The sequence below is a fragment of the Tubulanus polymorphus genome, chromosome 1 (assembly GCF_964204645.1).
Source record: "Tubulanus polymorphus chromosome 1, tnTubPoly1.2, whole genome shotgun sequence".
Classification (NCBI taxonomy): domain Eukaryota; kingdom Metazoa; phylum Nemertea; class Palaeonemertea; order Tubulaniformes; family Tubulanidae; genus Tubulanus; species Tubulanus polymorphus.
The window spans coordinates 27,915,508-27,942,258 of NC_134025.1; the positions used below are offsets into that span (position 1 = coordinate 27,915,508).

The window sequence follows — 26,751 nt, forward strand, 5'->3', positions numbered from 1 at the left end:
TGCCGCGAGGAGGCGCCATTTTACGGTACTCCAGAGAACTACAGGCGGCGCCACTATACGGTTAGTGAGCAGGTACCAGATGACAGCTACTTACTTGTCAAAATGACTTGATTCTATCCCAAAAATCTACCAGTTTATTGGTGCGTTTGTAATTCAAGATAGCCATGAAATGTAAATCAAACGTTACATGGTAATAATTTTCATTTCATAATCATTTTGATAATGAGAGCTGATTGAACGGTTTAACTTCTTTTATTCCACTCCAAAAAGCAATTCAAATCAATTCAATTATTTAAATATTCATTCTCATTCTGTAAATAAGGATATTGATGAAAGCCTACAATCACCATCATCGCCCTTGTTCCCTTTGTTCGTTTAAACTTATCTGTACATCTGTTTGCAGAATTGAAGATGACCGGTTGGAACTGGACGGTGTTTTGCGGCTCCGCCGCTTTCACGCCCTGGCGTGAAAATGATTTTAGTCATTGTTTCGAGCAAATGGCATTCACGTCGACGACTCACTTGATCCTGTGTATCGTCAGTATTGTGTACGCGATCAAATTCCATCAGTTAAAGAGTCTACTCATCGGAGTAGCGCCGACAATACCCATACTTTATTTCCGATTGGTTATATCTGGTCTTTTAAGCCTCATTCCATTGATTAAATGTCTACTTCTGTATTTATGGTTGCATTCGGATGTGTACATCGTCGATATAGTCACTGCTGTGACGACCAGTTTGTGCTGGTTAGCGCATTTAACTTATTTATGGCAATTTGCGTCTATGGCTGCATTTCAGTGTCCGCTGCAAGGACCGTTTTGTCTTGTAGTCTCGTATTTACTCGTTTTAGCCGCCATTTTCATTCGCCTGCAAACAATCATCAGATTACAAATCGAAGGCATGACAAATTCCGTCAACGAATACGTTATTTATATCGAATCGTTTTTACACTTACTTTTCGTCGGTTCTCTTCTTCCGTGTTCGGGCGCTTTAACTCGCGACGTCGAAGGTCGGCTTCTCGGATTAGAAAATGAGAATTTACTGTCGTCGACGGGAGCTTGGATCGATTACGGTTCGTTCGAACGCGCGACCGAACGTCACATCGGCGTCGCGTATGACAAAAATAACTTCTTCAGTCGTTTGTTCTTTTGTTACGTGAAACCGCTGTTGAAAAAAGGCGCCGCTCGGAACCTCGAAAGTTGCGACGATACGTTTTTTATGCCGAGATTACTACGAACGAAATACGTGAGGGAGAGATTCATGTGGTTCTTAATCGGAGCGAGGAATTGTGCGAATACTGACGCCACTTCTACCGATGAAAATGAAGATATAACAGCTGCACCGGTGAACAGTTTGAACACCGATCCGTACGATATTCTCGTCAATGATACCGACAGACGTAGAAAGACTAAACGAGGAACATCGCCCGATTCGAAACGACCTACGATTCTACACGCTCTGCATAAAGCTTTCGGATGGGAGTATTACGTAATAGGTTTATTGAAACTGATGGCGGATATAGCCGGCTTCGCGGGACCGTTGTTACTTAATTTACTCGTATCTTACATCGAGAATAGAAACGAGCCGGTAATACATGGATATTATTACGCTGGTGCAATGTTCGCGTCCACGCTTGTCACTGCTCTTTGCGGAAGTCATTTCAATTATTACGTAAACGTTGTCGGTTTGAAGATTCGCGCTGCTTTGATTTCAGCTGTTTACCACAAAACGTTGTCCGTGAATAGCGTGACGCTGGGAGAATTTAACAGTGGTGAGGTCGTGAACTTCATGAGCACTGACACCGACAGAGTTGTCAACTTCTGTCCTAGTTTCCATCAATTTTGGAGTCTACCATTTCAGGTATGTGCGCAATGAAGATGAAAAAGATAAACTTGCTCTTTAGATTTATTCAGAATTTTTCTTTTAATTTGTGTTTCCAGTTGGCCGTGTCATTGTATCTACTCTATAAACAAGTTGGTCTGGCATTTCTCGCTGGATTAGGGGTCGCTGTACTTCTCATACCGATCAACAAGGTAATTGCTGTGAAGATTGCTAAACTCAGTAAAGAAATGATGGGACAAAAAGACTCTAGAGTCCAGGTAAGTCGCAAAGACTTTTTGATTAAATGTAGTTCCATTTTATGAACTTTTTAATGATATTGGCTTTGGATGTTTTATAGTTGATGAATGAAATTTTATCCGGAATTCGCGTCGTTAAATATTACACGATGGAAGATTATTTCATGAAGAAGATCGGAAGAATAAGATCTGCCGAATTATCGAGTCTGAAAGGAAGGAAATATCTCGATGCTTTATGCGTGTATTTCTGGGCTGCAACGCCCGTTTTAATCTCAATACTAACATTCACTACTTACGCTTTGATGGGGAATCAACTCACTGCTGCTAAAGTAGGTTCCCTGTACCTCATTTATTACTTAAGAGTTCGTTTTCTGCATTTTCAGTTTTCTTATGGATGGAATAATATTTTCAGGTGTTTACTAGTTTGGCATTGTTTAATATGTTAATGATGCCACTGAATGCATTTCCTTGGGTTATTAATGGTTTAATGGAATCGTGGGTGTCATTGAAACGTCTCGAGCAGTTCATGATGTTAGAAGAAAACGATTGGAAACAGTATTATAACACTGCACACAGTAATGTCTTATTGTCCTGAAAATAATCATGTTATTATTAGAAAACCTGCAGATTTTGATGACTGTTTTGTTTTATGCAGATTTGCAACTGAGTAAAATGGTAAACATTAGAAATGCAGTATTTACTTGGAACCGTCAAAGGGACAACGCAGAAATTAGCCAAAAACTTAGTAATATCAACCTGAATATTCACAGGGTAGGTGCAAGTGTATATTTATATCCTGTGTGTGTACCGGGTAGAGCTAGTGGATTCTGATAATTTTGTCTTACTTTATCTAGGGAGAACTGATTGGAATTATCGGTAAAGTTGGTTCGGGGAAGAGTTCCTTGTTGTCCGCCATATTGTCGGAGATGAGACGCGTAGATGGTAGTATAACCGTGGCTAATCTGAACAATGGATTTGGTTTTGTGGGACAGGAGTCGTGGATACAACACGCTACGATACGCGATAATATTCTATTCGGACGAGACTTCAATAGAAAGAGATACGAGAATGTTATACAAGCGTGTGCCCTCATCGATGATCTGAAAGTAAGGATTGAACTAGTTTCATTTATCTTTTGAATAAAAGAAGCAAAAAAGGTGATCGATTGTCTGTAATTTTAAGATATTCCCAGCTGGAGATAAGACTGAAGTCGGAGAGAATGGAGTCACATTAAGTGGTGGACAAAAAGCACGAATCTCATTAGCAAGAGCAGTGTATCAGGTATGAATTCATTGTCCTTTAGTTTTTTCAATATATACGACTAAACTTGGAATCAGTGTAAAATTTTGTTTGTTTTTCTGTAGGATAAAGATATTTATCTATTGGACGATCCATTCGCAGCAGTTGATGCGCACGTAGCTCAGCATATTTATGAGTTTTGTATTATGGGATTATTGCGGGATAAAACTCGTATTCTGTGCACTCATCACACATATCTACTGCATCAAGCCGATATGATCGTCATCATGAATAATGGAACTATCGTTCAAACTGGTATGAACACGAAATAGCTTACTAGAATGAAGAAGTTTTCCTGTTCTGAGATGATTGAATTGCATGTGTATAAGAGGGATAAATGAAAAAGTCCCACAATAGAATTTTATGTGATTAGACTTAAGAGATTCATTAGGATGAAACCACAATGTTTTGGCTGTGGGCTACAAGAGCCATCATTAGTAGGTGGAATGATGAGAAACTCATAGTGCATTAGCAGAAGCTATGTTTCAGAAACTAAGATAAAGTGTAGCTTCATTTTGACAATCAATTTTAATTATTGACATTGATTAAAGTGTTTTTTTCCACTGATGTATGTAGCCCATTTTAACTATTTCTAAATTTATAATTTTTCAGGGTCACCGAGTCAAGTATTCGGCAGTACTGTGATTAAGGAATTGAAATTACTTGAAGAGGAAGATGTTTATTCTCATGACGAAGAGAATCTTGTTAAACCTAGCGAAGCACCTTCGTTAATGCAAGAAGAAGAAAGAGAGTCCGGTGTCGTACAACTCCATGTCTATAGAGCATACTGGAAGGCTGTGGGAAAATGTTTATCACCGCTTGTTCTACTGTCATTACTTCTCATGCAAGGTATCGCAATATTTCTGATTGCTGATCGAAATCATCAACCATTTGTTTTAATGCTTGTCTGTCTCTACAACGAATTTCAGGTTCAAGAAATATAAATGATTGGTGGTTATCGTATTGGATTTCACATTCCCATCATTCACATGACAATTCAACTTATAGCTATTCCCTCTTGTAAGTACCGATTACATTCTTATAAACCCTCGTGGCTTAAACAATTGAACGTAAGTGTTTCCTTAATTCTGTATTTTCGTAGGAATTCACTGCCATGGACGAATATTACTGAAGCAAATGACAACGTCGCATTCTATCTAACTGTGTATGGTATTCTTGCTGGCTCAAATACTGTGTTTACTTTCATACGCGCTTTCCTGTTTGCTTACGGCGGAATCGTAGCTGCTAAAATAATTCATTCTAAATTATTAATGAGTATCTTGAAGGTAAAAACGATACGAATAATGCTCAATTAGTCAATCTTTATTTACGTCTTTCCCCGCCGAGCAGTGATGATAATCCTTGCTTTAATCTTCCTATCAACATCAACAGAAGAAACCTATTAACTCGAGTACTGTTTGACAGAATGGCTTTGATTCCAGCCTTTATATCGTATTTTTCAGGCTCCGATGAAGTTCTTCGATACTACACCACTCGGACGCATAATCAATAGATTCTCAACCGACGTTTATGGTATCGATGATAGTCTACCATTCATGTTAAACATTTTACTTGCCCAAACATATGGATTGTTGGGTACAGTAGTTATCACGTGTTATGGTTTGCCGTGGTTCCTCATTCTGTTAGTGCCACTAGGAGCTCTCTATTACATTATACAGGTATTTTAGTGTGAGAATATTCTCTTGCTCAGTTGGTATGAAATAGATGTCCTAAAATGTACTGATCATATTTCAGAGATATTATCGACATACATCTCGTGAAATGAAACGACTGACAAGTGTCTCTCTATCGCCAGTATATGCACATTTCTCAGAGACTGTCAATGGACTAAGTACAATACGTGCATTTAGACAGAACAAAAGGTACCGGAGTATGATAAATGTATGTTTTATGTTATGAAACCAACCTAGTTTGGAGTCTTGAAAAATTGAAACTTTATTTTGTAGATTTCAAGTTAAAAACCTGTTGAATCTGGACAGAAATCAGCGTGCCAGATATTCGGGTCTTTTAGCCGATCAGTGGTTCGGCATGTGTTTGCAATTGATCGGTGTTGCTATGGTGACAGGTGTTGCCGTTATAGCTATGCTCGAGCACCATTTCCATTCCGTTGATCCAGGTTAGTATTTGAAACCGATTTCGATTTCATGAACTAAAGAATTAAGAATTCAAACAGTTTGTTAATGAACTTGAAGGTTTGGTCGGTTTGGCGATATCCTACGCGTTAACGATAACCGGATTGTTGAGTGGTGTGGTTACATTTTTTTCCGAAACGGAGAAACAAATGGTCAGCATGGAACGCGCTAAACAATATACTGATAACGTTCCCGTAGAGAAACAAGATGGAATTCTCAATGTAAGTTTATCTAATCATTGGGTAATCCGCCTTGAACGAGATACGTGTATTTTGTTTAACCCGATGCGCTAACTTTTTCAGGCTCCTCCTTTCTGGCCGTTACAAGGAGGTGTATCGTTTGAACACGTGTATCTGAAATATAGACCCGAATTGACCGATGCGTTGATCGACGTCACGTTTGAGACGAAACCGGCGGAAAAAGTCGGAATCATCGGCCGAACCGGGTCGGGGAAGTCGAGTTTGTTTTTAACGTTGTATCGTATGATCGATGTGAGAAGTGGTTGGGTGACGATCGATGGATTGAACGTGTCACATCTCGGTCTCAAAGATCTGAGGTTCGTATTCAACTATTCATTTACGTCGAATTACTCATAGATAGTAAATGTTAAACTGATATGTATCATTTTTAAGGAGTCGACTCGCGATCATTCCGCAAGATCCATTCCTATTTTGCGGCAGCGTGCGTGAGAATCTCGATCCGACGGATGAATACTCCGACAATGAGATATTGGACGTTCTCGATAAGTGTCATATGTTAGATGCCGTTCGACACCTCGGAGGATTGATGGCCGATGTTGAAGAGCATGGACGCAATTTCTCAGTCGGTCAACGTCAACTTCTTTGCCTCGCGAGAGCTTTGCTGCGTCAAGCCAAGGTATTTCATCGATTATTCTTTCGCATCCTGCCAAAATCGTATTGAGTAAAAATAGTTTATATCCAACAAGGGTTGTAAAATTATGAGTGCCTACACTTGTGTATATATGTGTAGATCTGTAGTTTTATCCATTTTGATTCATTTGTATTCACCTGATGAGGGCAATGATCCCGAAACCGTGTTAAAACTGTTTTTACTCATTGGTAAATGAGGCTTTTATTGTTATCTATGGGTTTTCGGTTACCGTAACTCTGTGCCTAACATTTGATTTGTATCTATAATAGATTCTATGTATGGATGAAGCTACTGCAAGCGTCGACAACGAAACAGATTCGTGGATTCAACAAACAATTCGTACAGCATTCAGCGATAAAACAGTTCTGACAATCGCTCATAGAATTCAGACGATAATGGATTATGATCGAGTGATTGTGATGGATAAAGGACGCGTTGTGGAATTTGCACCTCCTAGTGTTCTTCTACAGCGAACTTCCTCTGTATTTAACAGTTTAGTGCGAGAAACTGGAGAGCATGATTAAATAACGCACAAACTGATTTTTCATAGAGGACACATGGACTGTTTATTGAATGATTCGTTTCTTCGTTGTGTAATTTGATTATTATTTCTCATGTTCACCACATTATGTGCTAAGGTTGTGGGATATGTGCAAAATTGTACGTACAACTGGGGCTTTCAATAAGTTTTCCTGCCAATGTAGTAAAATTAATCCTTAGTGTAACAAAACATGCCAGTAACTTTACATCTTATGTAATTGAGAGTTTATGCAATGCTTATTAACGACTCTCTTAAAACCCCTTCAAAATTACAATATTTTTTATATTTATTTGTTTTGCTTATTGACTTGTATGATGTAATTGATAATACACATGTACAAGTACAATGTTTTTAGTTTTACTTTTATCTATTGCTTAAGCAGATTTTTGATCTCGTTTTAATGGTTAGTATACAACTTCATGCAACTGTCAATGTGTATCGCGATTTAAGGTTTTGTAGAATCTGTTATTTGAAATGGATTCGCAGCCCATAGCTGTAGTTTTCTTCTAGTTTTGTACTTGATTGAATAATAAGGTGTCTTCCTTTAAAACTCAAAGAACTCTTGTTTCTCGATTGATCTCCCATCCTGTATTCGTTCATCAACAACAGTATCCAATGACTCAAAACCAAGTATGCCAACAGAGAAATGAACAGTTTTAGGTTCATATTTATTAATTTATTACCACAGCCTTCTAAAAACAATCCTTGAATTTACACCACAATCAAAATCTTCTGTTGATGTCTTCCTAAGTACCGGTAATGATGAACTCGTGCCCACATGCATATAAAAATACATTATCATTGTTCGTAGCTCCTACTTATTTTAACACATTCTATAATTGCACCACTTCATTTACATGTCAATAAATCACAGAAAAGAACTGTCTAATGCGAAACATTGGTAGACTAGTTAATTCTAAGTGGCAAACTACACAATCAACTAGGAAATTTTCTGGAATCATGAGAGTTATCAATTGAACATGATAGTCAAATAAATCTCTACAAATATTACAGTACAGAACGAAGTCAACCAGAATAACCATTGTGTATTTTACTAGTAAACGCAATAAAGGGAAATAATACTGAAAATCCAAAATTTAGAAGAAATCAAACTTAAGCAGTTCGGTGCAGTGAAAAACTAAACTTTGGTACAAATGGGTAGGGCATAATTTAACTAATTGCAGGGGCATAGAAAATATATATGTACATGATTTGACATTCAACATTCATTTGACATTTACAATTCATTTCAACAGAGGTTTTTGGAAAAATAAAATTACGAATAAAAGGACATTAGCGGATTAAAACAACTCGGTAATTTGCTTATAACTTTACATTCCATATATTCATAATTTAACGAGAAAATATAGGTCAAATTAATTTTTGATTGAAACATATGGCGTAGAATTTTAACACATCATTTATTAATTTTGATTAAAAACAATAAATCGATAAATAGTGATGTAATTACATAAAACTTGCAGGATTAGTTTTAACCTGGATGCACATCTCAATTCGGCAAGACTGGTTTAAAAGGAAACACGTGTTCATGGAAGAAATGTCATCTACAACGCTGAGATCATTAAAACATTTCGATTATACAATCTCTAGCTTGTCCAACTCCAACCCATTTCACTGAAAAATTATAGATAATCATTATCAATATTTTCATCATCTATATCCGCTATACTTGATCTTGTTTACAAATATTTACCTGGTACGTTAATAACTTTCTCAACAGTTCGTATGTAATTTTGTGCATTGACGGGTAAATCATCGAATTTACGAGCACTCTCCGTCGACGTTTTCCATCCGGGACACGTGATATATTCAATAGTTACATCGTCGAGATCATTCTGATGAGCTACAACGAAATTCAAAAACATTCTCAATACACTGTAGCTTACTCTCTATCCATAGATAACAGTCTATCAACTCAATACCTGGAAAATCTTCAATTTTCTTTCCGTCTTTCAGATAACCAATGCCTATTTTCACTTCTTCAAATGTATCCAAGATGTCAAGTTTTAACAACGCCAAACTGAAGGATAATACAACAGGCTTCAGAGTAACGCTGCATAATTACCGAGCCAACACAATTACATCTTCTACATAGAAGATCAATAACTTACGCGGTGAAACCATTGATCATGCATGAATATCTCAACATGAATACATCCAACCAACCGCAACGCCGCTTTCGGCCTGTCGTCGTGCCATATTCATGTCCTCTTTCCTGTAATTCTCTGCCTAGATCCTTTAATAAAACATCCCAATTGTTTTAACCCTTTGGCACCCAGGAAGCTCATGATTGTACATAAAAAATCAGTTTGTCGTTGAACTTACATTAGTTAATTCAGTAGGGAAAGCACCACCCCCGACACGAGTCGTATAAGCTTTCACTACACCGTAAACATCGCCGATAACGTGAGGAGGAATACCTAAACCTGTACATACACCGCCTATACTACAAGATGACGACGTCACGAATGGATAGGTTCCTGAAATAATAATTCATGTTTCAATAGACCGCATTAAAGTATTCCTTGGGCCGGAATTAAATATACAATGTAGTATTGAGTACGGCCTCAGAACTTACCGAAATCAATGTCTAACATAGTAGCATTTGCGCCTTCTATAAGAATGTTGGTATCTGGATTCTGAAGAACTTTGTGCATATAGCTGATAGTATCACAGACCATTGGTTTAATCAACTTCTGATATTCCTGTGCATGAAAAAATCAATGCTTAAAAAACCTACTAGCTTTTTTAAACAAAATCAGATTTTTAACAGTTCCATACCCTAAGTTTTTCGAGTTCATCTTCAGTCTTGATTTCTAGACCAGGGTACATAATTCGGTACTGATTGGCAAGTGTCAAATATCTGTAACAAAGATGAAGTATTGCTTCGAACTGTTTTTTAATACTAATTCAATATGGATTAGGTTTAAGTAATTGCACTTACTTTTCTTTAAACGTATCGAAATCAGAAACTAAATCAATAACTCTCAATCCATTACGAGTGGCCTAGAAAGGAGATATAATCAATCATACAATTAACGGGTTCCAATTATGAGTAAATACAATACTGATATGTTATTCAAGACATTTACTTTAGATGAGTAAGTAGGGCCAATCCCTTTCTTTGTTGTACCAATACTGAAATTGAGGAAAACAACGGAACAATATAAATATTAAGTACTTACAGTGCCACTTGCATATATTTATAAATAAATCTGGTGACTTATAAGCCCGTTGAGGGCTGGGTAGTGTTGAAATGTATACATTATGTTTTGGTAAAGAAGACTTATAACTACATGTCACAATAATAAAATAAATATACAAATATACATACATACATTAAACAGTGGTTTGTTTTAAAAGGTTCTTAGTTGTAAATGTATATCACTTACAGTTTGGATCCCCTACCAACTTCCTGGAAACCATCTACCGCTTGATGGAAGTCAAACACTAGAAATAAACATAATGGGAAGAATTTCTTAATAATTTAAATACTTTCTAATACAATTCAAATGAAATGTTTATCCACGTTCATAAATCACTTGACTTTAAAAAATGGGATTTTAGAATAATCAATGAACTTCTAATTCCAAATTTCTAACTGTATATATGTATAAGTATATGTTTGAGGATTTATTGTAAAAAAGGCAGTATTGTGTAATATACAGTATTGCAGTGTGTGAATACTGTCTGTTAGTAACTTGAGTGGCAGGGAATAGTACCTACTGTCAACACATGGTCCATTTGTGATAATCAAAACATTATTCATTAGAAATACAATGAATATTAATGAAATTCATCACCATTCAAACAGTAGTTATTTCATACCATCTGTTTTCATCGTTGGTTTTTGGTATCCGCGAATGAATGATGATTTTCTCCACATTACAACTGAAATATCCAGACATTAACGCTAAACTTACCCAAATGTGCACGGCTGGATATCATCAGTCGATTTTTAAGATCTGTCATTCCTTTGCCTTCAACTTTAGCGATTTCATCGAATAATCCGGGCAGATGAATCACTACTCCATTACCTGAAAACAGCATCTAATCATTCATTCAACACATACAAATAGCTGTTTACTGTAAATGCGTAAATAAACACAATCGATAAATAATCATTATGACATTGGATTCGTGTATGAATGATATTGATTAAAGTACATACCAATAACGGACATGCTTTTTGGGTTGATGACTCCACTTGGCAACAAATGGAAGTCATAAGTCATCCCATTAGCCACAACTGTATGTCCCGCATTGTTACCACCCTGAAAATTTTGTCAAATATGATTTACAATTTTCTGAAGTTATTCGAAATGAATAAATTTGTTCTATCAAGATTTGAAATGTCGTGATTCACAGAGGTAGACCAAAATAACGAGACTTTGATGATCTTTGAAGCGGCTTGATATGTCTACCGGTAACTTTTTATAATTTATTAGAAATTCTTAAGGCATAGTAGTGGTCTATAAAATCCTATCACACATGAGCGAGCAAACAGCCTGACCTGTAATGACAGGTTAATGTCTATCTAATAATTGGAGTCTATTCCAAATACATGTAATTTGAATCTTTACATATTCTATATAACGGAGCTCAATCCTGTTCCATAAGTTGAGAGTGTGGAGACGATGCACTTTCTATGAGTGAACCATCTCTGTTAGAGCTCGAAGACTCTCCAGGTTTAACTGACGGTGACAAGAAGAGAAGGCTCAACAACTTCACAAAACGTTCAATCTTTTGAAGACTAGGCCTACATTCCATGATTCCACCAATCATTTTAATAATTTTAATAATTTTTTGACGAAGAATAAAGATTAGTTTACTGTCTGTTTATAATAATCTAAGATCAAATGGGTCTAAAGCACTTCTTACAAGCTAACTAGTTAGAGTACGTAGATAGATGGCGCTGACCTTGAATGCAGTGCACTCGGAATTGGTGATGAAAAAAGCTTACCTGACATCGACAAATCACATCTGCTTTGGTCGCGATTAGATCGACTAATTTACCCTTTCCTTCGTCTCCCCACTGAGCACCTAAAACAACCGTGGCACTCGCCCTCTTCTGCATTTTCGGTCTTTTACTTGCAGGAGAAAAACCGTTCGAACTGACCTCAGCCGCCATATCAACGCCGCCAACGCATGCGCGGGTGATGAAATTGTTGACTGTCGGCTGTATTAGATTGTAAGAACAAAATTGAAATATTGTAGCGGTTATAATAATGAACATCGCTTTCCAGGGTAAAATTCGGACTACGTTCCGGTTGGCTCCGATTTCACAGCGCCGGAGTAAATAACTCAGTGCCCGGGATCAAAAAATCTCATCGCGTAGAATGGCTCTCTGGAAAATAATACACAAAAGAAATACACAGCACGGCAGACAATTCTTTCAAAATAGATCTATTTGTATGTAGGATTTTCTTAAGAAAACCGGGCCAGAAAATCCATGATTTCATGCGGCCTGGTGCCCGCCGGCGCTGGCGTCGTTAATAAGTAATTTTCTTGACTCTCCAGGAACTCACTCCCTCCCTGAGGACCTGTTGGAGTCTTTACCCCTCAACAGATTGGCCAACTGCAGTTTGACTGGAAGAGTTCCTCCCAAGTGGACTGGGCTGCGGACGGTCATACGAGGCCATCATGGACTCGTAGTAACAGCGTTATTTTTGACATCATCAGCTAGGTATAGAGTCCATGAGTCCCACGTAACTACCGGTAATGTAATAAACTCGAAACGTCTAGCATGACCACAAAACGCTTTGCGAAAACTTGTCTAAGTGTAATTTTCATTAAGACGCGTTTGAATAAAAGACACCTGAGTGGTCACTGCTTTGTATTGTTTGTATGAACAGCCATGGGGTTTATTGTGACCAGTATTGTGAAAGCTTTGTCCTTGATTTCATACTGAAAATTCTATACTGCCCGATACAGTAGCTGTGTGACTTACTAGCGAAAAACAATGTCTGGTATTGGAACTTCTAAAATTACGCTGCCATTACAGAAACCTACGCCTGTAAAAACATTATTCGACTATGAGGTTACGACACTCGATGGAGACAGCGTTTCGTTATCAAGATACCGCAATAAAGTAATTCTTGTTGTAAATATAGCCGTCGGGGACAGGTCAGCAGCGAGGGAAATGAAACAAATGAACGAGATGATCCTTAGATTTGCAGATAAACTTGTTATTTTAGCTTTTCCATGCAATCAATTTGGACATCAGGTACATATTATATCTAGTATAACATCGAAATATTTTTATATCAAAGTTCGGTTAAAGGTGTTTTGATTATCCGATGAAAATGAATTGGTTTGTGATTGCAGAATAACTTTACAACAGAAGTTGAAATGCTGAACATTATGAAATATGTGCGACCAGGAAACGATTTCGAACCAAATTTCAAAATATTCGAGTTAGTGGACGTCAATGGATCGAAATGCAACGCCGTTTTTAAATTTCTCCGCGAATCAATTCCTTTACCAAACGACGATCCGATGTCAATGACAGATGCGCAGGTAATTCAATATACCTAGAGAAAATTGTGCACATGTTTTTAAGTGGCAAGGTCAATTCCACTTTGAAATGATTATAAGCGCGTCTCTATACGTTTTATAAGTCAATTTTCATATGATAATGCTGATAAAACATGTTTAACTTAAACCTCGTCTATTTCTCTGGAATTCCTCCTCAATTCTGAATTTCAGAATATAACATGGAACCCGGTGACGAGATCCGATATAGCTTGGAATTTTGAGAAGTTTTTGATCGATCCCGATGGCCGACCGCAAAAAAGATTCAGCAGCAAATTCCAAACATCGGCTCTGATTGAAGACATACGACAACTCGCCCAGAAAGTGGAACCTTCGAAGATTTGTCGGAATAAGATGTATTAGATTCAGATTCACCGGCGGATATTTTTTCATAAAATCAATGATATACAACGGAATTACCTTTAAAAATATTTTCAATAAAATATTTATTGTCTTAACAGTCAATTTCAATACAACATCAATACTCAATACATGAGCTCGGATTACATGGAAGACTATGAATAACTTTTATCCGACAAAACCCAACCCTAAAAAGATGAAATGCAAAAAGGAAAAAAAAACTATGAGATTCCAAAATATTTGATCATCAGTAAAATTACACTGCTATTTTAAACGATTCATCAGTAAATAAGGCTTTTTAAACTTAATAATTTTGCAGGGATACAGTAAAACCAAATTTTGCTAAAATGAACCTTTTTCATTGATTTTTTACATGGACAAGAATTATGTCTTAGCTTATCGCCTAAGTACTAGACTATATAGTAATCTCCATCGGGTTAGATGGCTAGACAAGTGTATTGACAAAGTGTATTGATGAGGTTTATCTTGTAATGTAAAACCATTTTTACAAATTCTTGCGACCGTTGCTCAAATTTGGTGATAAATAAGTACACCTTGTATGTTCATCATTATTTTTAACCTTTTTCGTAAACTTTGTTAATAAAACAAAATGTAAAATATTACAATTTTTTCTATAAGCACATTGTTAATACAATCAGACAGTTATGATCCGTCGTAAACCATTTTGATGAAGAAATCTTTATGAAATCTGTCTGTAGACCTTTATAATATTTTCAAAATCATTCTAGAATAAATAATTATATTATACATCCCCAACACCAAATCTATTTTATAGCTCAATTGACCATAAATTAAACTTTGTATATGATACCCTTTTTGTGATTATATATAACAGGATATGTGTTTTACTTTTCCAATCAAATATTCGCTACAGTTCAGTTTTTACCCCCGGTGAATGTGTGGACAATTTCTACAGTGGAAACTCTCCACGTTGGCATTAAATTGATAACAATCAACGATGGCATCAATCGACTTTAGAAAGACTTTATGAGATGAACAATAAATTGCCAGATGTGGAGGCACCATATGTTCAACTGAAAACCTATTGCAACCTATAATACATATCGCAAATTAATTACGCCGAGACAAGTATGAATCATCAGAAACATTTCAGCGAAAAGATCATTTTCCAGAATAAAGTATACAGCAAAATATAACGTATAAGTACTCAGTGATAACCCTTCTCTTATTGGGAAGATTAAGTACCAGCACCTTTCAAAAGTTCATACGTAAAAAATTCACTTTGACTTTGACTGTTCACCGCAATATCTTAGGGAACAAAATATTTCAGTTTTGGCTTATCAGGTTTTGAATAATAAATTGATCAGAAAAGTAATTTTATTCATACTTTCTGACTTGAATTTAAAGTAGGTTTGTTGACCTTTGTGAGCTGCTTCTTTTTATAATTAAAGTAAATGCGCAAAAACATGGCAAAAAATACTATAAGAACTCCGGATAAACCTATTATTGTTAAGGCGTGATGGTATATCAAACACGACAACAAAATAGCAAAAGCTTGTCTTATTGTCATTATAATTACAAAGGTTACCGGACCAAATTGAGATATCGTGAAGAAAATGAACAGTTGTCCAGTTGCTGAACATATTGACAGGACTGTCACGTGTAGCGAAAATACGGGGTAGCGTCCCATGAAGGCGACTGAATCAAAAAATCCATGTTGCTCAAACAGGGACACGCTTGTTAACAGGACAGAGAATAAATTCACACCGGCCATCATCTGAATGGATGACATTTTATACTGGTTGAATAGTTCACCTTGCCAGTTGGATGTAAAACTATCGAATAACATATAACCGATCAGCAATAGAAATCCGCTGAAAGTTGTAACGGTGTTCGTTCCTTTGTTCTCAGTACTGGTTAATAAGAACATGCTAACACCGGCTGAGATTAAGATTGCCGTTAGATATTCATGCCAGTCGTACGTTTTCTTCGACACGACTTTGCCCATCAACATTACAGGAATAATTTTCGAAGCCTTCGCTAGGACTTGCGTCGGGAAGCTGACGTATTTGAGGGCTTCGTACTGGAACCAGCTGCTCATGATGTTTGAGAACGAGCTGTACGAGTAACGATATAACGGAGCTTTATGACGCGGTTGACGAGTCAATAGAATAACGACGCACGCGACGACGAACGCTAAAATACGATTCATGAATACGAGGAATTGCGAGTTTTTGAAGCGCACGCCGGGACTATTTGTCGTTCCGCCGTATTCACGAGCCATGATACGCTCTTGAAGTAGACCCCATGTTAAGTACGATCCTTGAAGTCCGAAGAAACAGAAGACGAGAAGTAGCGAATTCTGTAAAGTTGTTCGTTGTACGGATTGAGTAGTTGTATCAGGATTCACTTGACCTTCTTCGGCTAAAGTCGCCTCATCTTCTTCGTTACCGTATACGAACAAACGTACCGCATTAGCCATAAATCCATGACCTGAAATAATGAAACAAATTCAAGCTGTTTTCAAGACCTCCTCTAAAGTATTTCATTCAACATCAATTCAAGTTTCAGTCGAATTGTGAAACAGCGCTTAAATGTTACTCTCACCTGCACGTTCGTTATATCTGGTCTTTTTTAAATAGTACACAAGTAAAGCTACGGGACCAATTAGTGTCATGTAGCCTAGAACATTAACTAGTAGTCTCATCAACCAGAAATCCATCAATCCACTCGCCCATGATGAACCAAGCGGATCATTGGAATGACCACTGATGTATGTTGGTAAAGTGACCATCACGAATATAACAACTACCCCAAACACAACCCTGAAATACAAAAAACTAAATACATCATCGATGAAAATCTCCTATCATCTATTCAATACCCTGAACACATTTAGGTAACTTCCTTTATAATTGTCAGCTCTAGCTCCAATGGAAGGTTGCAAACCGTTATAAATAATGCAAATTAGCTTATATTGCATAGCTATGTTATATTCAGCACTTTTCAGTTTATTGCATCCAGAATAATACAGAATCACAGGTGTACACTCTAACATGCTCGATAAGAATGATTATAGAAAAATACCAACCCTGAAGCTAAACTGGATAAAACCATACAGAAAATCTACATATACTTACAAAATAACAGCACTTAGCTCTAGACTGGGAGACTCTGATGCTATTACATCAGTACACATGCAAATTGAGCAGAAACTATTTCCCCAATGGTTTATTTAACTAGCAGTAATTTGTCAAAATAGTCGTTCCCTACGCAGTATTTCAGTAGTCATCATAACACAAATCAAGATCTTTTTTTATTACTTCTGTAATTATGGCATAATAATGATAGATCAGATAAATACTGGCCTAAAGCATATTTATGTCAGTGGGGGCACTAACACCCCTCCCAATAATTTGACTTTAAATCAAATCTGTGCCTTTTACTTTTCCTCGAAAATGGTATCAACTCCCTCATGATAGTTCTAGCAAATAAATGTTATCCAAGTTTAGAAAAGGTACTAAGATCAGATGAAATATCACCTCCGGGCTCAGATCGATTGATTATCAAGTTTTGATTATCAAGACTATTGGAGACTGCACTACACTATTTATTGGGTGGATGAAAAAAGAAAATAATTGAATACAAATAAAGGAAATCAAATAAATCCAAATGAGTGAAATAAACGCACAGATTAAGAATATCCAAGTTAGGTTCCTCGGGTAGGTTGATATTTACAATGGAGTCTGAAACAGACTAAAAATATGACAGATTCAAGCTAATATAAACAAACAATATAGTAGAGAATGTATAACTAGCAATTATTTCAAAGGGTATTATGACAAAATAAAAAGTTAAGGAAACAAAAATTGAAAATGATCTTCTTATAAAAAGAAAGCAGGTAAAGGATGCTTGTTTTTGGGGATCTTCTTACATATTATTTTCATCATGTGTATAGGATCTACTATGGAAGTATTGGTAGAAAAGGAGTCTAATTTGGTGCCTGTATAAACTGTAGAGAAAGATGTATATTAATCAGGAATATCAAGTGAATCCTACTTCAAGGTAACCCTGGACACTGAAATATCTACCTACGGGAAAGTTCTAGAGGAATTACCTTCAGTATTTTTGGAATTTTATTTCTTCTATGGGACAACACAAAAACATTTTCATCATACCTGTTAAATTAATGAAGCTCAAATAAAATGTTTTATTGCGTTAAGAACAAGGCCATCAAAAGCTGTGTAATGTAATAATGGTTTCCAATATGTGTTATACATATATTTTCTAGTAGTTTGTGTAGAGACAGCTGGTAGACTTAGATTGTATAAAAATCCCCGATGCACCAATTATAAATAACGACAGGGTTGAAAAACAGTGCTGCTACATTTACATCATAATTGTCATAAGTTACTAAACTTTCATCCAATTCAACCTTAACATACCCAACCGTAAGAAGAGATAATAAACAGCACCAAAGTCGAAAAAAATCAAAAACCTTCCTGCATTTTATAGGTCAATTCTGCTCATAGAAATTTAAACAGGTCAAAATCCAAGTATTACGCATGCATACTTAGAAATATTCATAAACACCTTTTCTACTTGAATCAATATGAAAAAATTAAGTTTGAATAATCAAAGTATTGCTGATTTTGGATCACCCAATAATAGGTGCTTTGACATGTTGTGGTCTCAAATAAACCTTTGAAATTTCTAATTGTACAACTGCGTCAATTAATGACTGACCTGTGAAGAATCTTACTGTGTCTATTTTTGTTCATTACATTGTTACATTATTCGTATATCTAAATTTAGCATGTTATCTGGTCATTATTTGCACACATCCCCAAAGAAAACATATTAATAAATAAAGATTTAGATTAAAAATAAAATCTAATAAAATTGAACTATCGTGCAGCGTCATTACAATTTTGGATGACAGTCAAAATTATAGGACCAGGTATTAGATAGAGTTCATATAATGGAATGATATGATTAAAATTAGCTAACCAGGAAGTAGTCCAGTACCTAGCCGTCGTTCTACAAACAATGGTTGTAGGGAACCGGTAACAACGACTGGTATTCAGATAGTTAGTTACCTAATCGTTGGTGGTAAGCTTTTTGTAATCGGATGGGCTTATGCCAATATGTAGTTTGTGAAAATATCCGATCGTGAAACTAAACCACAGTCATTAGTATTCAGACTAACCAGGAAGAATTGATCATTTCAACAACAAGAAGACAGCAAACTGATGACAGAAGAGAAATATGATATTCCAATGAAAAATTCTTAAAATATACTAACCGCAGTACTTCTGGTGTACGTAATGAACGCATCACTTCATGTACAAAACTGCAACATGGACAGGACAATAAATAGGCAAACCAATCATCGATTGATAAATGTCTTGGTAGTCGAGCTAAACAGCTAAATGACCGCACGTCTTATGATTTCATCCAGCACTAATTTCAGAGCGATTCGTGTGTGTAATTGTCCATGAGAGTAATTAATGAATACAACATGTTCGTCTAAGGTAACACATTGCACTGTCAACCGTATTGTGACAGTAGGAAATCGAATGTTTGTTGACGTCTACGTTAACTGGAATCAATCAACCGTGCTCAACGTTAATTCGTATCCAGTAAATCCTTCTTCGTCGACAATACAGGATGTTTGTCTAGGTAGATACCTACATTGCGTATTTGACAATTCAATTCAATTCGATACCAGAAAATTAAATTAAATTGAACTTGGGTGGGCCTGCCCTGGGCCGAATACTAGCCGCAGACTGTGGAGTTTGGTATGGTTTTAACTTGCTAACTCGAATGATACTTGGCGGGTAAGTTTAGTTTATTGCAGCGTTATCCCGCATTGTTTATGCTTTTGACTCGTGGTGGTTGTGGTGGGGCAGAAGCGAAAGTAAAAGTAAGTACAAACCAACACAAGTGCAAAAAAAGGCAAAAGTGAAGTGGTGTCACTTCCGGGTTCATGATAAAAGATATCAACTCAATCAACTTATTCAAATTCAAGTTGACCAAGTAGCTATTTTTGCGTCTCCAGTGCAGTCTATCTTATTCTTATCATGATTTTTTAGTTAGGTCTATATGTCACTGTCAGTTCTTGTTTGTTTATCAAATTTTGATTATTTATTCACTTTGTCACATGTATGTATGAATCGAATGTCAGTCACAAACTTCACCAAGAATCTTAGTGTCTGATGTACCACAGTTACACTAGGATCGTAGAGCGACGAAGATCACTGGTGGAGACAACCACTGCCAGTGCTGGGTGAATCACAAACACGGCCTTCGTCAACAGGGGTTTGAACCTGTGATGGCATCGGTATACTCCAGCCACGGCACGAAACCCTGCCACACTTGACCGGGTGCGCAGGTACATGCAGTACACTTGTTTATATGGAATAAATAATTGGGTTGCTTTCTGATTGTTTACCAAATTCACAATTGTGTATGAGCACTGTCTGCGGTGTGCGACTTCCAGGAGTTATTGAAAATAGGGCGGATAGAACTGTGCACTTGAAGCAGCATGTTGGCGAAGCGTGTTATTAGAGCACGAAGGCTCATTGCAAATGTTTTAACACTATATATCACTTAAACCTAACCATACCCATAATCCTAGCCCTAAATGGAACCTTGACCCTCTTCTCACCCTAAAATTGATTACAAAATTATACCGCATGTTGGCAAAGTATCCACTTTCATGTAGGCCTACCGGTGGCACTAAACCTAACCCTAATCCTCTGCTCATCCTAAAAGAAACGCCCCTTAACCCTAACCTAGGCTAACCTTTATAAGTATTCCTATAATAGGCGTGACTACTGTTTGAACACCCATGTGTACAATGTTCTCGGTTATACAGTTAAATGATCTTCCCATTCCTGACTGAAAATATCTGATCGTGAAAATAAACCACCGTCTGTTTACTGCTACACCCTTAGTGCATTCAGTTAGATGGTGATATATATTGAAATGATACGATCAAATTAGAAAGGAAAGGATTCATTTATGGGGATTGAACGGCTAGGGAAAGAAGTAAATTAGAATTCATTATTAGAGAAAGTAATTTATAAATGAGCTCCGAATAGATTGATGTTTTGAACATGACGTAGCTAATAGTGATATCTGCTATATTTTTTTTTCTATAGATATTTTATCAGTTTATAACCAAAAAGTGATAGACCTAGGATTTTTTAAAATTGATTTGTTATCTATGGCGAGTAGTTATTCTTAGTTTTAATACCTATCGTTTACACATTTTTCTAAGTAGCGTGTCTAAGTGTGACCTAAAATGGAATCAAAAGATTACTTCTAGGATCTATTCAATATAGTTAGTGACGTCTGCGCTTACAATGTGTGTCATTACAAGACAAGTTTTTCGTATTAATGCGAGTACTGAGTAGTTTTTGTGCCGCTTCAGTAAATACCTACGCATTAATCGCATAGTTCAATTTAAACCTATGGCTCTATCGCTTGTGTATTAAGTAACTGATCGCAATTTTCTCGAATTTATTTATCAGTTATGTTATTTTGGAGAAAGGATTTTTATCAAAGCTGAAAGGCACTCATGATTTCTACGGTAGGACCACGATGAACAGTTCGATCGTCGACTTAACTAAAATCTAGGCCTAGAAAAAATTCTTCAGCGCATTTAAGCATAGATTTTCTGATCAAGATTTTTGATAAAACCATTGGACTCAAATATGAGCTCATTTTGAATAGAGTTCATGATAAAATGAATCAATAATCAAAATTATATCCTTGGCCCAATATAGGGTTGCAAAATGATTTTGTAAAAAGGGGGAATATTCTAGGTATATATATTAGGACCTGTTAGATGTTATCGTAATCAGGATTTTTAGTACGCATAGTATACATATAGTAAATGTATGAATGGATAGTTGATTAGCTTTATGTTTTAGTGATTGATGAAGTCAATATTGATGTAGAAGAAAACGTTAGCATTCTTCAATACATGATTTCCTGTTATTTTCAATACTTGACCTGGTGGAATTTCCATAAATTCATTTAGCTTACTCATTCATTGTGTACATGTGGGTAGGGCATACTAACATTTTTAAGGTTATGGGCTAAATACTAAACATTGTGGGGTACTCGCTTTTTATTATTGTTCATTAGAACTCACTTGTTTTCTAGCGATGAAAAACATGTGACTGGAGTAACTGATTGAATTCAAGATGACTGACAAACGGTCACCAGGAAAATTAAACGCTGCATATTTAGCTGATGATCATGGTCAAAATCTTCAAGATCATGGTAAGTGAGAAAAACATTGCCTTTGATTAGGCTAAAAATGATTGCTCGTTTCTCATTTCTGCTCTTAAAAGTTGACCTGGCCGGCAACTTATATATACCCTGTACACATTACTTTTTTAATCATGATCAAGCTAACAATAACAGACTTGCCTGTTATAGAAATGAGCTGATTACAAATTTTATTGCAGTTTACAAAATTGACCTGCTGATTATGAAAAACAAACAAGGCATCATCTTTTTTAGCCTAAGAAAAAATTTCTAAATTTACCAAACTTAATTCATAGATTCATTGCTATCTTCGCTTTCAGGATTCAAACTGAATGATTCAGGCCCCGTATATCAAAATGAAACTCGGCCTGCATTGCCGACGAAAAAGCAACGACCTCAAAACCTCAACATACCACCTCAGGTATCGGCTAAATCTCGACCACTGAGTTCTGCTCATAATTATGAAGAGTTGCCTTATGCTACCAATAATAAAGCGAGGTAAGATGTTGAAATATCCACAAGTAAATAACTATACAACGTTCTTTTCTTTGTAATGAACATTAGATTTACTGCCGCTTTCTCTTTATCTTCAGTCACTTCTATATATACCTGTCTATGTCTATTCACTGATTGTATTGTTATTTGTAGGTTAACAAGTATTTCAGAATCTACAGACAATATATATGTGTCAGTGCCCAGTCCTCCACCTGTATCAAGTCTTCCGTCCATTGCTTCTTCGCGTAATACACTCAATAGTAATTATGATTCCCGTATCGGCTCGCAATTTGGAAGTGATGTCACTATATTCCGTGATGGGCCAAGGTACACTTTTTATACAGCCGTTATCCCTCGCTCATGATCATACCTTTTAAAGTCAAGAAGATTTTGTGTGTGTTGCATGATTAGTTTGTCTGTCGCTTTCTATAGCTTAAGTTATAGATCTGTTGTTTCACTTTCTGCACGTGTTTTTTATACAGATTTTACCAATACTTACACTATGAAACTATTAATCATTAACTATCTGTGATTTTTTTGCTCTTCAGGAAACGTGAGAATCCACTGTACGATGTGTCTCAGAAATCAGCCAGTGAATACATAGAACACGACCAGAAAGACTCTTCATCGTGTGCTAGTTGCATGCATGGACAGATCAGAGTTATTTGTATATGTTTAGTGATTGTTTTTCTACTTATTTTGTTATTGTTATTACTGGTGATATTATTGTTCACTGGAACTGTGTCGACATCTTCAACACCAAAAGCCATTAATGAAAATGTGGGACCATGTAAGCATTGATTGATAATAAATCTGGTTCATGACAAAACTAATGTTATTTAAAGAATTGTATCCCTTGTAATGAACTTTCACAAATTCATAACTCTGACCAAAAATACATTTATTTTAGTTCTGACAGATAATGGAAACTACATATTGACATAGGACAATGTTTTATATTTATTATAGCGTTTGAGGCACAGCAAGCGTTGCAGACATTAAACCAGACTACGGAACAACTCCAAAGGGCTAATGAAACTATTGCTATCTTGCAAAACAAGGTATGATATTCATCGCAGAGGATACTTTATACTGAGAAGAAGGTATTAATGTTATATACATGTATCTGTTTTTGCAAGGTGGAATATTTGGAGTATAAGATGTTGCGATTAGATTTAGGCAGTAATTCGAGTATCCAAGAAGTAGTTGCCAACAATACAGCTATACTTCATGAAGTGGAGGCAAATTTAAAAGTCTATATGCAAAAGGCGGAAACTGCACTTCTACTGGTAATTATCGTTAAATTCATCCATAGCTTTGAAAAGTCGATTAATCGGGAGTTGGTAAAGTTTTGTTGCATTATTCAATTACAGGCAAATAAGTACAATAATAATCTACAGCAGAGGATATTTGAATTACTGAAACGAATGAATACATTCGAGGAAACTGTTAGGACTATCAACTCCGAGATGAACGCCCTAAAAGTGACTACAGCCAAAACAACTGCAGATTTGACGTATCTTCAAACAGATTTGATGGTACGTTTAATTGAGGGAGGTTGTTTAGTCTTGTTTGTATATCTGTTAGTATCTCAGCATTTTCATGAAAACATTTCAACTTACTTCCTAGGGATTAACAAAATGTGAATATAACTCAACGGGACAAACTGCATATTCACAACCGAAAGAAATCATATCTGGATATTTTCCACCTTCTATAGATTTTTATCAGGTAATATAAAAGTTGCTTCTTAAAATGATGAATTAAGTGTGTGTTTTAGACATGGTTCAATGGGCCGAGGTAGAGACTGTACCTATGATATGATATACATATGATATGGTTTGTTTTTGATTATTTTAGACTATGGTTGTAATGAGTGTACAATGTTCAGCTGATAATGGTGATACAGGTGGGCCGACAGCAGTACCATTCTTTGACAATAGTCCCCATCATCAGTGGCACTGTAAATGTACAGCAAAATCTTCTTCACTAGCGACTAGAATTGATTGTCGAATACATGCTATTTCATGCGCGATAGCTTTGTGAAGCAAGACTTTAAATTACCTCACTATGAAGAACTACACTGGAGTGATATAAAACGAATGTGTATTCATTAGATGTGATATGATATTTGACTTTTCTCTGAAAATATACATATCATCAGTTCTACTTACGCGAGTAGAAACTATATTTCACCGGATAATGTTCGCTGATATAAAGGTATTATTGTCCTATGGAAATCATGTGCAAGAAACATTCCATCCAATTATTCCAAGTTCTTTTGTACAGGTATGATAAGAAATTATTATTGTATACCACAAATATATTGTTTATTATCAGGTTTTGTAGATAAGAGTTTGTAATTTATTGTTTTGTATATTTTATCGATCATGTGTCCCATGTCTGCTCAATACTATTGTATGCAATCATAAATATATACATGTAATTCATACATTTCTATCAATACCAGAATTTTAAAATATTTTATCATTTTCATGCGAAGTGTACTTAATAATTCTTAAGGTGATTATACTGTTTTTATAAATGAAGAAAGTTTTGTATCTATTTCAAAGTTAAATGCTGTATTGGTAATTCAATCAAAAAATTTTATCTTTCTTTAATCATCCACACTTTTAGCTCATCACAAATCAAATATGCAATGTAATAATGCCGTCCTGCATCTATTGTGTCGTCATTTTAAATTCTCCCATCATCCAAAATACCGTATATAGTGTTATGAGATTTTCTTTATATAATTTTTCAATAAAATGATATATTCGTATACAGTAGTGAAAATTACTAAAGTTATTATCTGCAAATCTCTCTGGGAAAATGAAGTTATCTTGTTCTGGTAAAACTGTTAACAGTAGTTTAAGACTCTGAAAGATAAATGCAGAAAGACACATTTAACGAAATTTGTCATTTGATTTTATTCAAGCTAAAGATGAAAGTATTTCAAAGTACAACATAATACACGCGCATGCTTTATTGTATTATTAACTAAAGATTATGAGTCTTTATTTTCATCATTAGTGGGAGTAATTTCATCTTGGTCGATGATTTCTATATCGCTAGAGTTTTGTTTTGTCGTCACCTCCATTTCACTAGTATCACTATCTAACTTCGACCATGATGATGATTTATCAGTAGAGGATGAAGATGATACTTGAATTACGGATTCATTGGATGATGATGACACGGATGGAAGAGGTGACGATTTAGAGACAGTTTTTCTTTCTCTTTGCCAGGCAGGGATTATAGGACTAGTTTCCGGAGGTGGCGCAAACTGTTTCCTACCCAAAAGAAGCGCTTTCACGGAACTCAAATCAGATTTGATGTCATTGATAGTTTGCTGACCTTCAAATGACTCGGCACCGGATTTTCTTTCAATTTCGTTTGATAATTTACGTATGGTTATTTGATGTTCAGCGACAGATTTTTCGATCATTATTAAAGTCGTCTGTAATTGTTTAAATGAAGAATCTACGGAAGTTTTAATCTCGGTGACTTTTTGATCGACTTGCTTCAGTTTATCTGGTTTATTGTTTCGACCAAATAAAAACGGTAATAAATACTGCTTTAAAAACTGGTAAACGGCATATAATCCACCAACCAAAATAGAACCAGAAATTAAGGCATCTTTTATGATCGTAAACCAGGAACGCTTTTCAACTACAGAAGTAGCTGATATATTGTTCTCCACAGGAATTGAGACCTCTCCGACTCGCTCAAACACTTTGTCAATCTCTTCTGCTGTAAGACCCTTACGAACTAGAAATTCTCTTTTCACGGACGGTTTGGAAGTTATGATTTTGTCATTCTGCAGAAATGTGACTGCTGCATTGATGAGAGCCTCTCGGGATTTGACATCTGTCATTTTTGGTGGTTATATCTGCAAATGAGTAAAATTCAGAATAAAATAGAAATTCAAAATAAGATATGAATGCAAACTATCTTTTTTTCTTTTCCCATGGCATCAAACAAGCTAGTTGATAAGTTTAAAGAATAGACACTATGATTTTGTACGATATTTTACCTTTTCAACGAGGCCAATGTCAAAAACCTAAAATATTTCCAAACCTTGAAGTAAAATCGACCGCATCACCACCTGGCG

General features: G+C 36.0%; 6 protein-coding genes across 10 annotated transcripts; 3 read left to right on the forward strand and 3 right to left on the reverse strand.

Moving 5' to 3' along the window:
* Nucleotides 1–66: 66 nt before the first annotated feature.
* On the forward strand, nucleotides 67–7,521 carry LOC141898390 (ATP-binding cassette sub-family C member 10-like). Its single transcript, XM_074784652.1, has 19 exons — nucleotides 67–190; nucleotides 404–1,860; nucleotides 1,941–2,099; nucleotides 2,180–2,407; nucleotides 2,491–2,653; nucleotides 2,734–2,849; nucleotides 2,933–3,184; nucleotides 3,261–3,359; nucleotides 3,443–3,632; nucleotides 3,990–4,226; nucleotides 4,307–4,397; nucleotides 4,480–4,663; nucleotides 4,841–5,056; nucleotides 5,133–5,260; nucleotides 5,345–5,514; nucleotides 5,591–5,751; nucleotides 5,833–6,086; nucleotides 6,163–6,406; nucleotides 6,691–7,521. The coding sequence occupies exons 2-19, from the start codon at nucleotides 412–414 to the stop codon at nucleotides 6,943–6,945; spliced, it is 4,596 nt and encodes a 1,531-aa protein (XP_074640753.1). The 5' UTR covers nucleotides 67–190; nucleotides 404–411; the 3' UTR covers nucleotides 6,946–7,521.
* An 88-nt stretch (nucleotides 7,522–7,609) lies between these two features.
* On the reverse strand, nucleotides 7,610–12,149 carry LOC141899225 (adenylosuccinate synthetase isozyme 1 A-like). The gene is made up of 13 exons (XM_074785820.1): nucleotides 11,947–12,149; nucleotides 11,155–11,257; nucleotides 10,907–11,020; nucleotides 10,376–10,433; nucleotides 10,076–10,121; nucleotides 9,928–9,989; nucleotides 9,765–9,846; nucleotides 9,562–9,688; nucleotides 9,309–9,463; nucleotides 9,095–9,219; nucleotides 8,906–9,003; nucleotides 8,677–8,826; nucleotides 7,610–8,597 (listed from the first exon to the last, which is right to left on the reverse strand). The coding sequence occupies exons 1-13, from the start codon at nucleotides 12,112–12,114 to the stop codon at nucleotides 8,545–8,547; spliced, it is 1,341 nt and encodes a 446-aa protein (XP_074641921.1). The 5' UTR covers nucleotides 12,115–12,149; the 3' UTR covers nucleotides 7,610–8,544.
* A 985-nt stretch (nucleotides 12,150–13,134) lies between these two features.
* On the forward strand, nucleotides 13,135–13,908 carry LOC141914826 (glutathione peroxidase 1-like). The gene is made up of 3 exons (XM_074806137.1): nucleotides 13,135–13,209; nucleotides 13,311–13,502; nucleotides 13,692–13,908. The coding sequence occupies exons 1-3, from the start codon at nucleotides 13,135–13,137 to the stop codon at nucleotides 13,878–13,880; spliced, it is 456 nt and encodes a 151-aa protein (XP_074662238.1). The 3' UTR covers nucleotides 13,881–13,908.
* Nucleotides 13,909–13,974: 66 nt separating this feature from the next.
* LOC141904157 (adenosine 3'-phospho 5'-phosphosulfate transporter 1-like) lies at nucleotides 13,975–19,485 on the reverse strand. Of its 2 annotated transcripts, XM_074792703.1 has the most exons (4): nucleotides 19,165–19,205; nucleotides 17,977–18,037; nucleotides 16,467–16,684; nucleotides 13,975–16,352 (listed from the first exon to the last, which is right to left on the reverse strand). In XM_074792703.1, the coding sequence occupies exons 3-4, from the start codon at nucleotides 16,651–16,653 to the stop codon at nucleotides 15,241–15,243; spliced, it is 1,299 nt and encodes a 432-aa protein (XP_074648804.1). In that variant the 5' UTR covers nucleotides 16,654–16,684; nucleotides 17,977–18,037; nucleotides 19,165–19,205; the 3' UTR covers nucleotides 13,975–15,240. The 2 variants fall into 2 exon arrangements, with proteins under 2 accessions (XP_074648804.1, XP_074648796.1); XM_074792695.1 differs by lacking the exon at nucleotides 17,977–18,037 and having other exon boundaries at nucleotides 19,165–19,485.
* Nucleotides 19,486–19,567: 82 nt separating this feature from the next.
* On the forward strand, nucleotides 19,568–25,561 carry LOC141903544 (uncharacterized). Of its 4 annotated transcripts, none has more exons than XM_074791701.1 (10): nucleotides 19,568–19,699; nucleotides 22,035–22,154; nucleotides 22,463–22,640; nucleotides 22,791–22,964; nucleotides 23,186–23,427; nucleotides 23,607–23,698; nucleotides 23,777–23,926; nucleotides 24,011–24,175; nucleotides 24,267–24,368; nucleotides 24,498–25,561. In XM_074791701.1, exons 2-10 carry the CDS (start codon nucleotides 22,076–22,078, stop codon nucleotides 24,681–24,683), a joined length of 1,368 nt encoding a protein of 455 aa, XP_074647802.1. In that variant the 5' UTR covers nucleotides 19,568–19,699; nucleotides 22,035–22,075; the 3' UTR covers nucleotides 24,684–25,561. The 4 variants fall into 4 exon arrangements, with proteins under 4 accessions (XP_074647802.1, XP_074647817.1, XP_074647812.1 ...); XM_074791716.1 differs by lacking the exon at nucleotides 19,568–19,699 and adding an exon at nucleotides 19,879–19,898; XM_074791711.1 differs by lacking the exon at nucleotides 19,568–19,699 and adding an exon at nucleotides 19,983–20,253.
* Nucleotides 25,528–26,750, reverse strand: LOC141903559 (peroxisomal membrane protein PEX14-like). The gene is made up of 2 exons (XM_074791730.1): nucleotides 26,674–26,750; nucleotides 25,528–26,529 (listed from the first exon to the last, which is right to left on the reverse strand). The coding sequence occupies exon 2, from the start codon at nucleotides 26,512–26,514 to the stop codon at nucleotides 25,645–25,647; it is 870 nt and encodes a 289-aa protein (XP_074647831.1). The 5' UTR covers nucleotides 26,515–26,529; nucleotides 26,674–26,750; the 3' UTR covers nucleotides 25,528–25,644.
* Nucleotide 26,751: the final 1 nt, after the last annotated feature.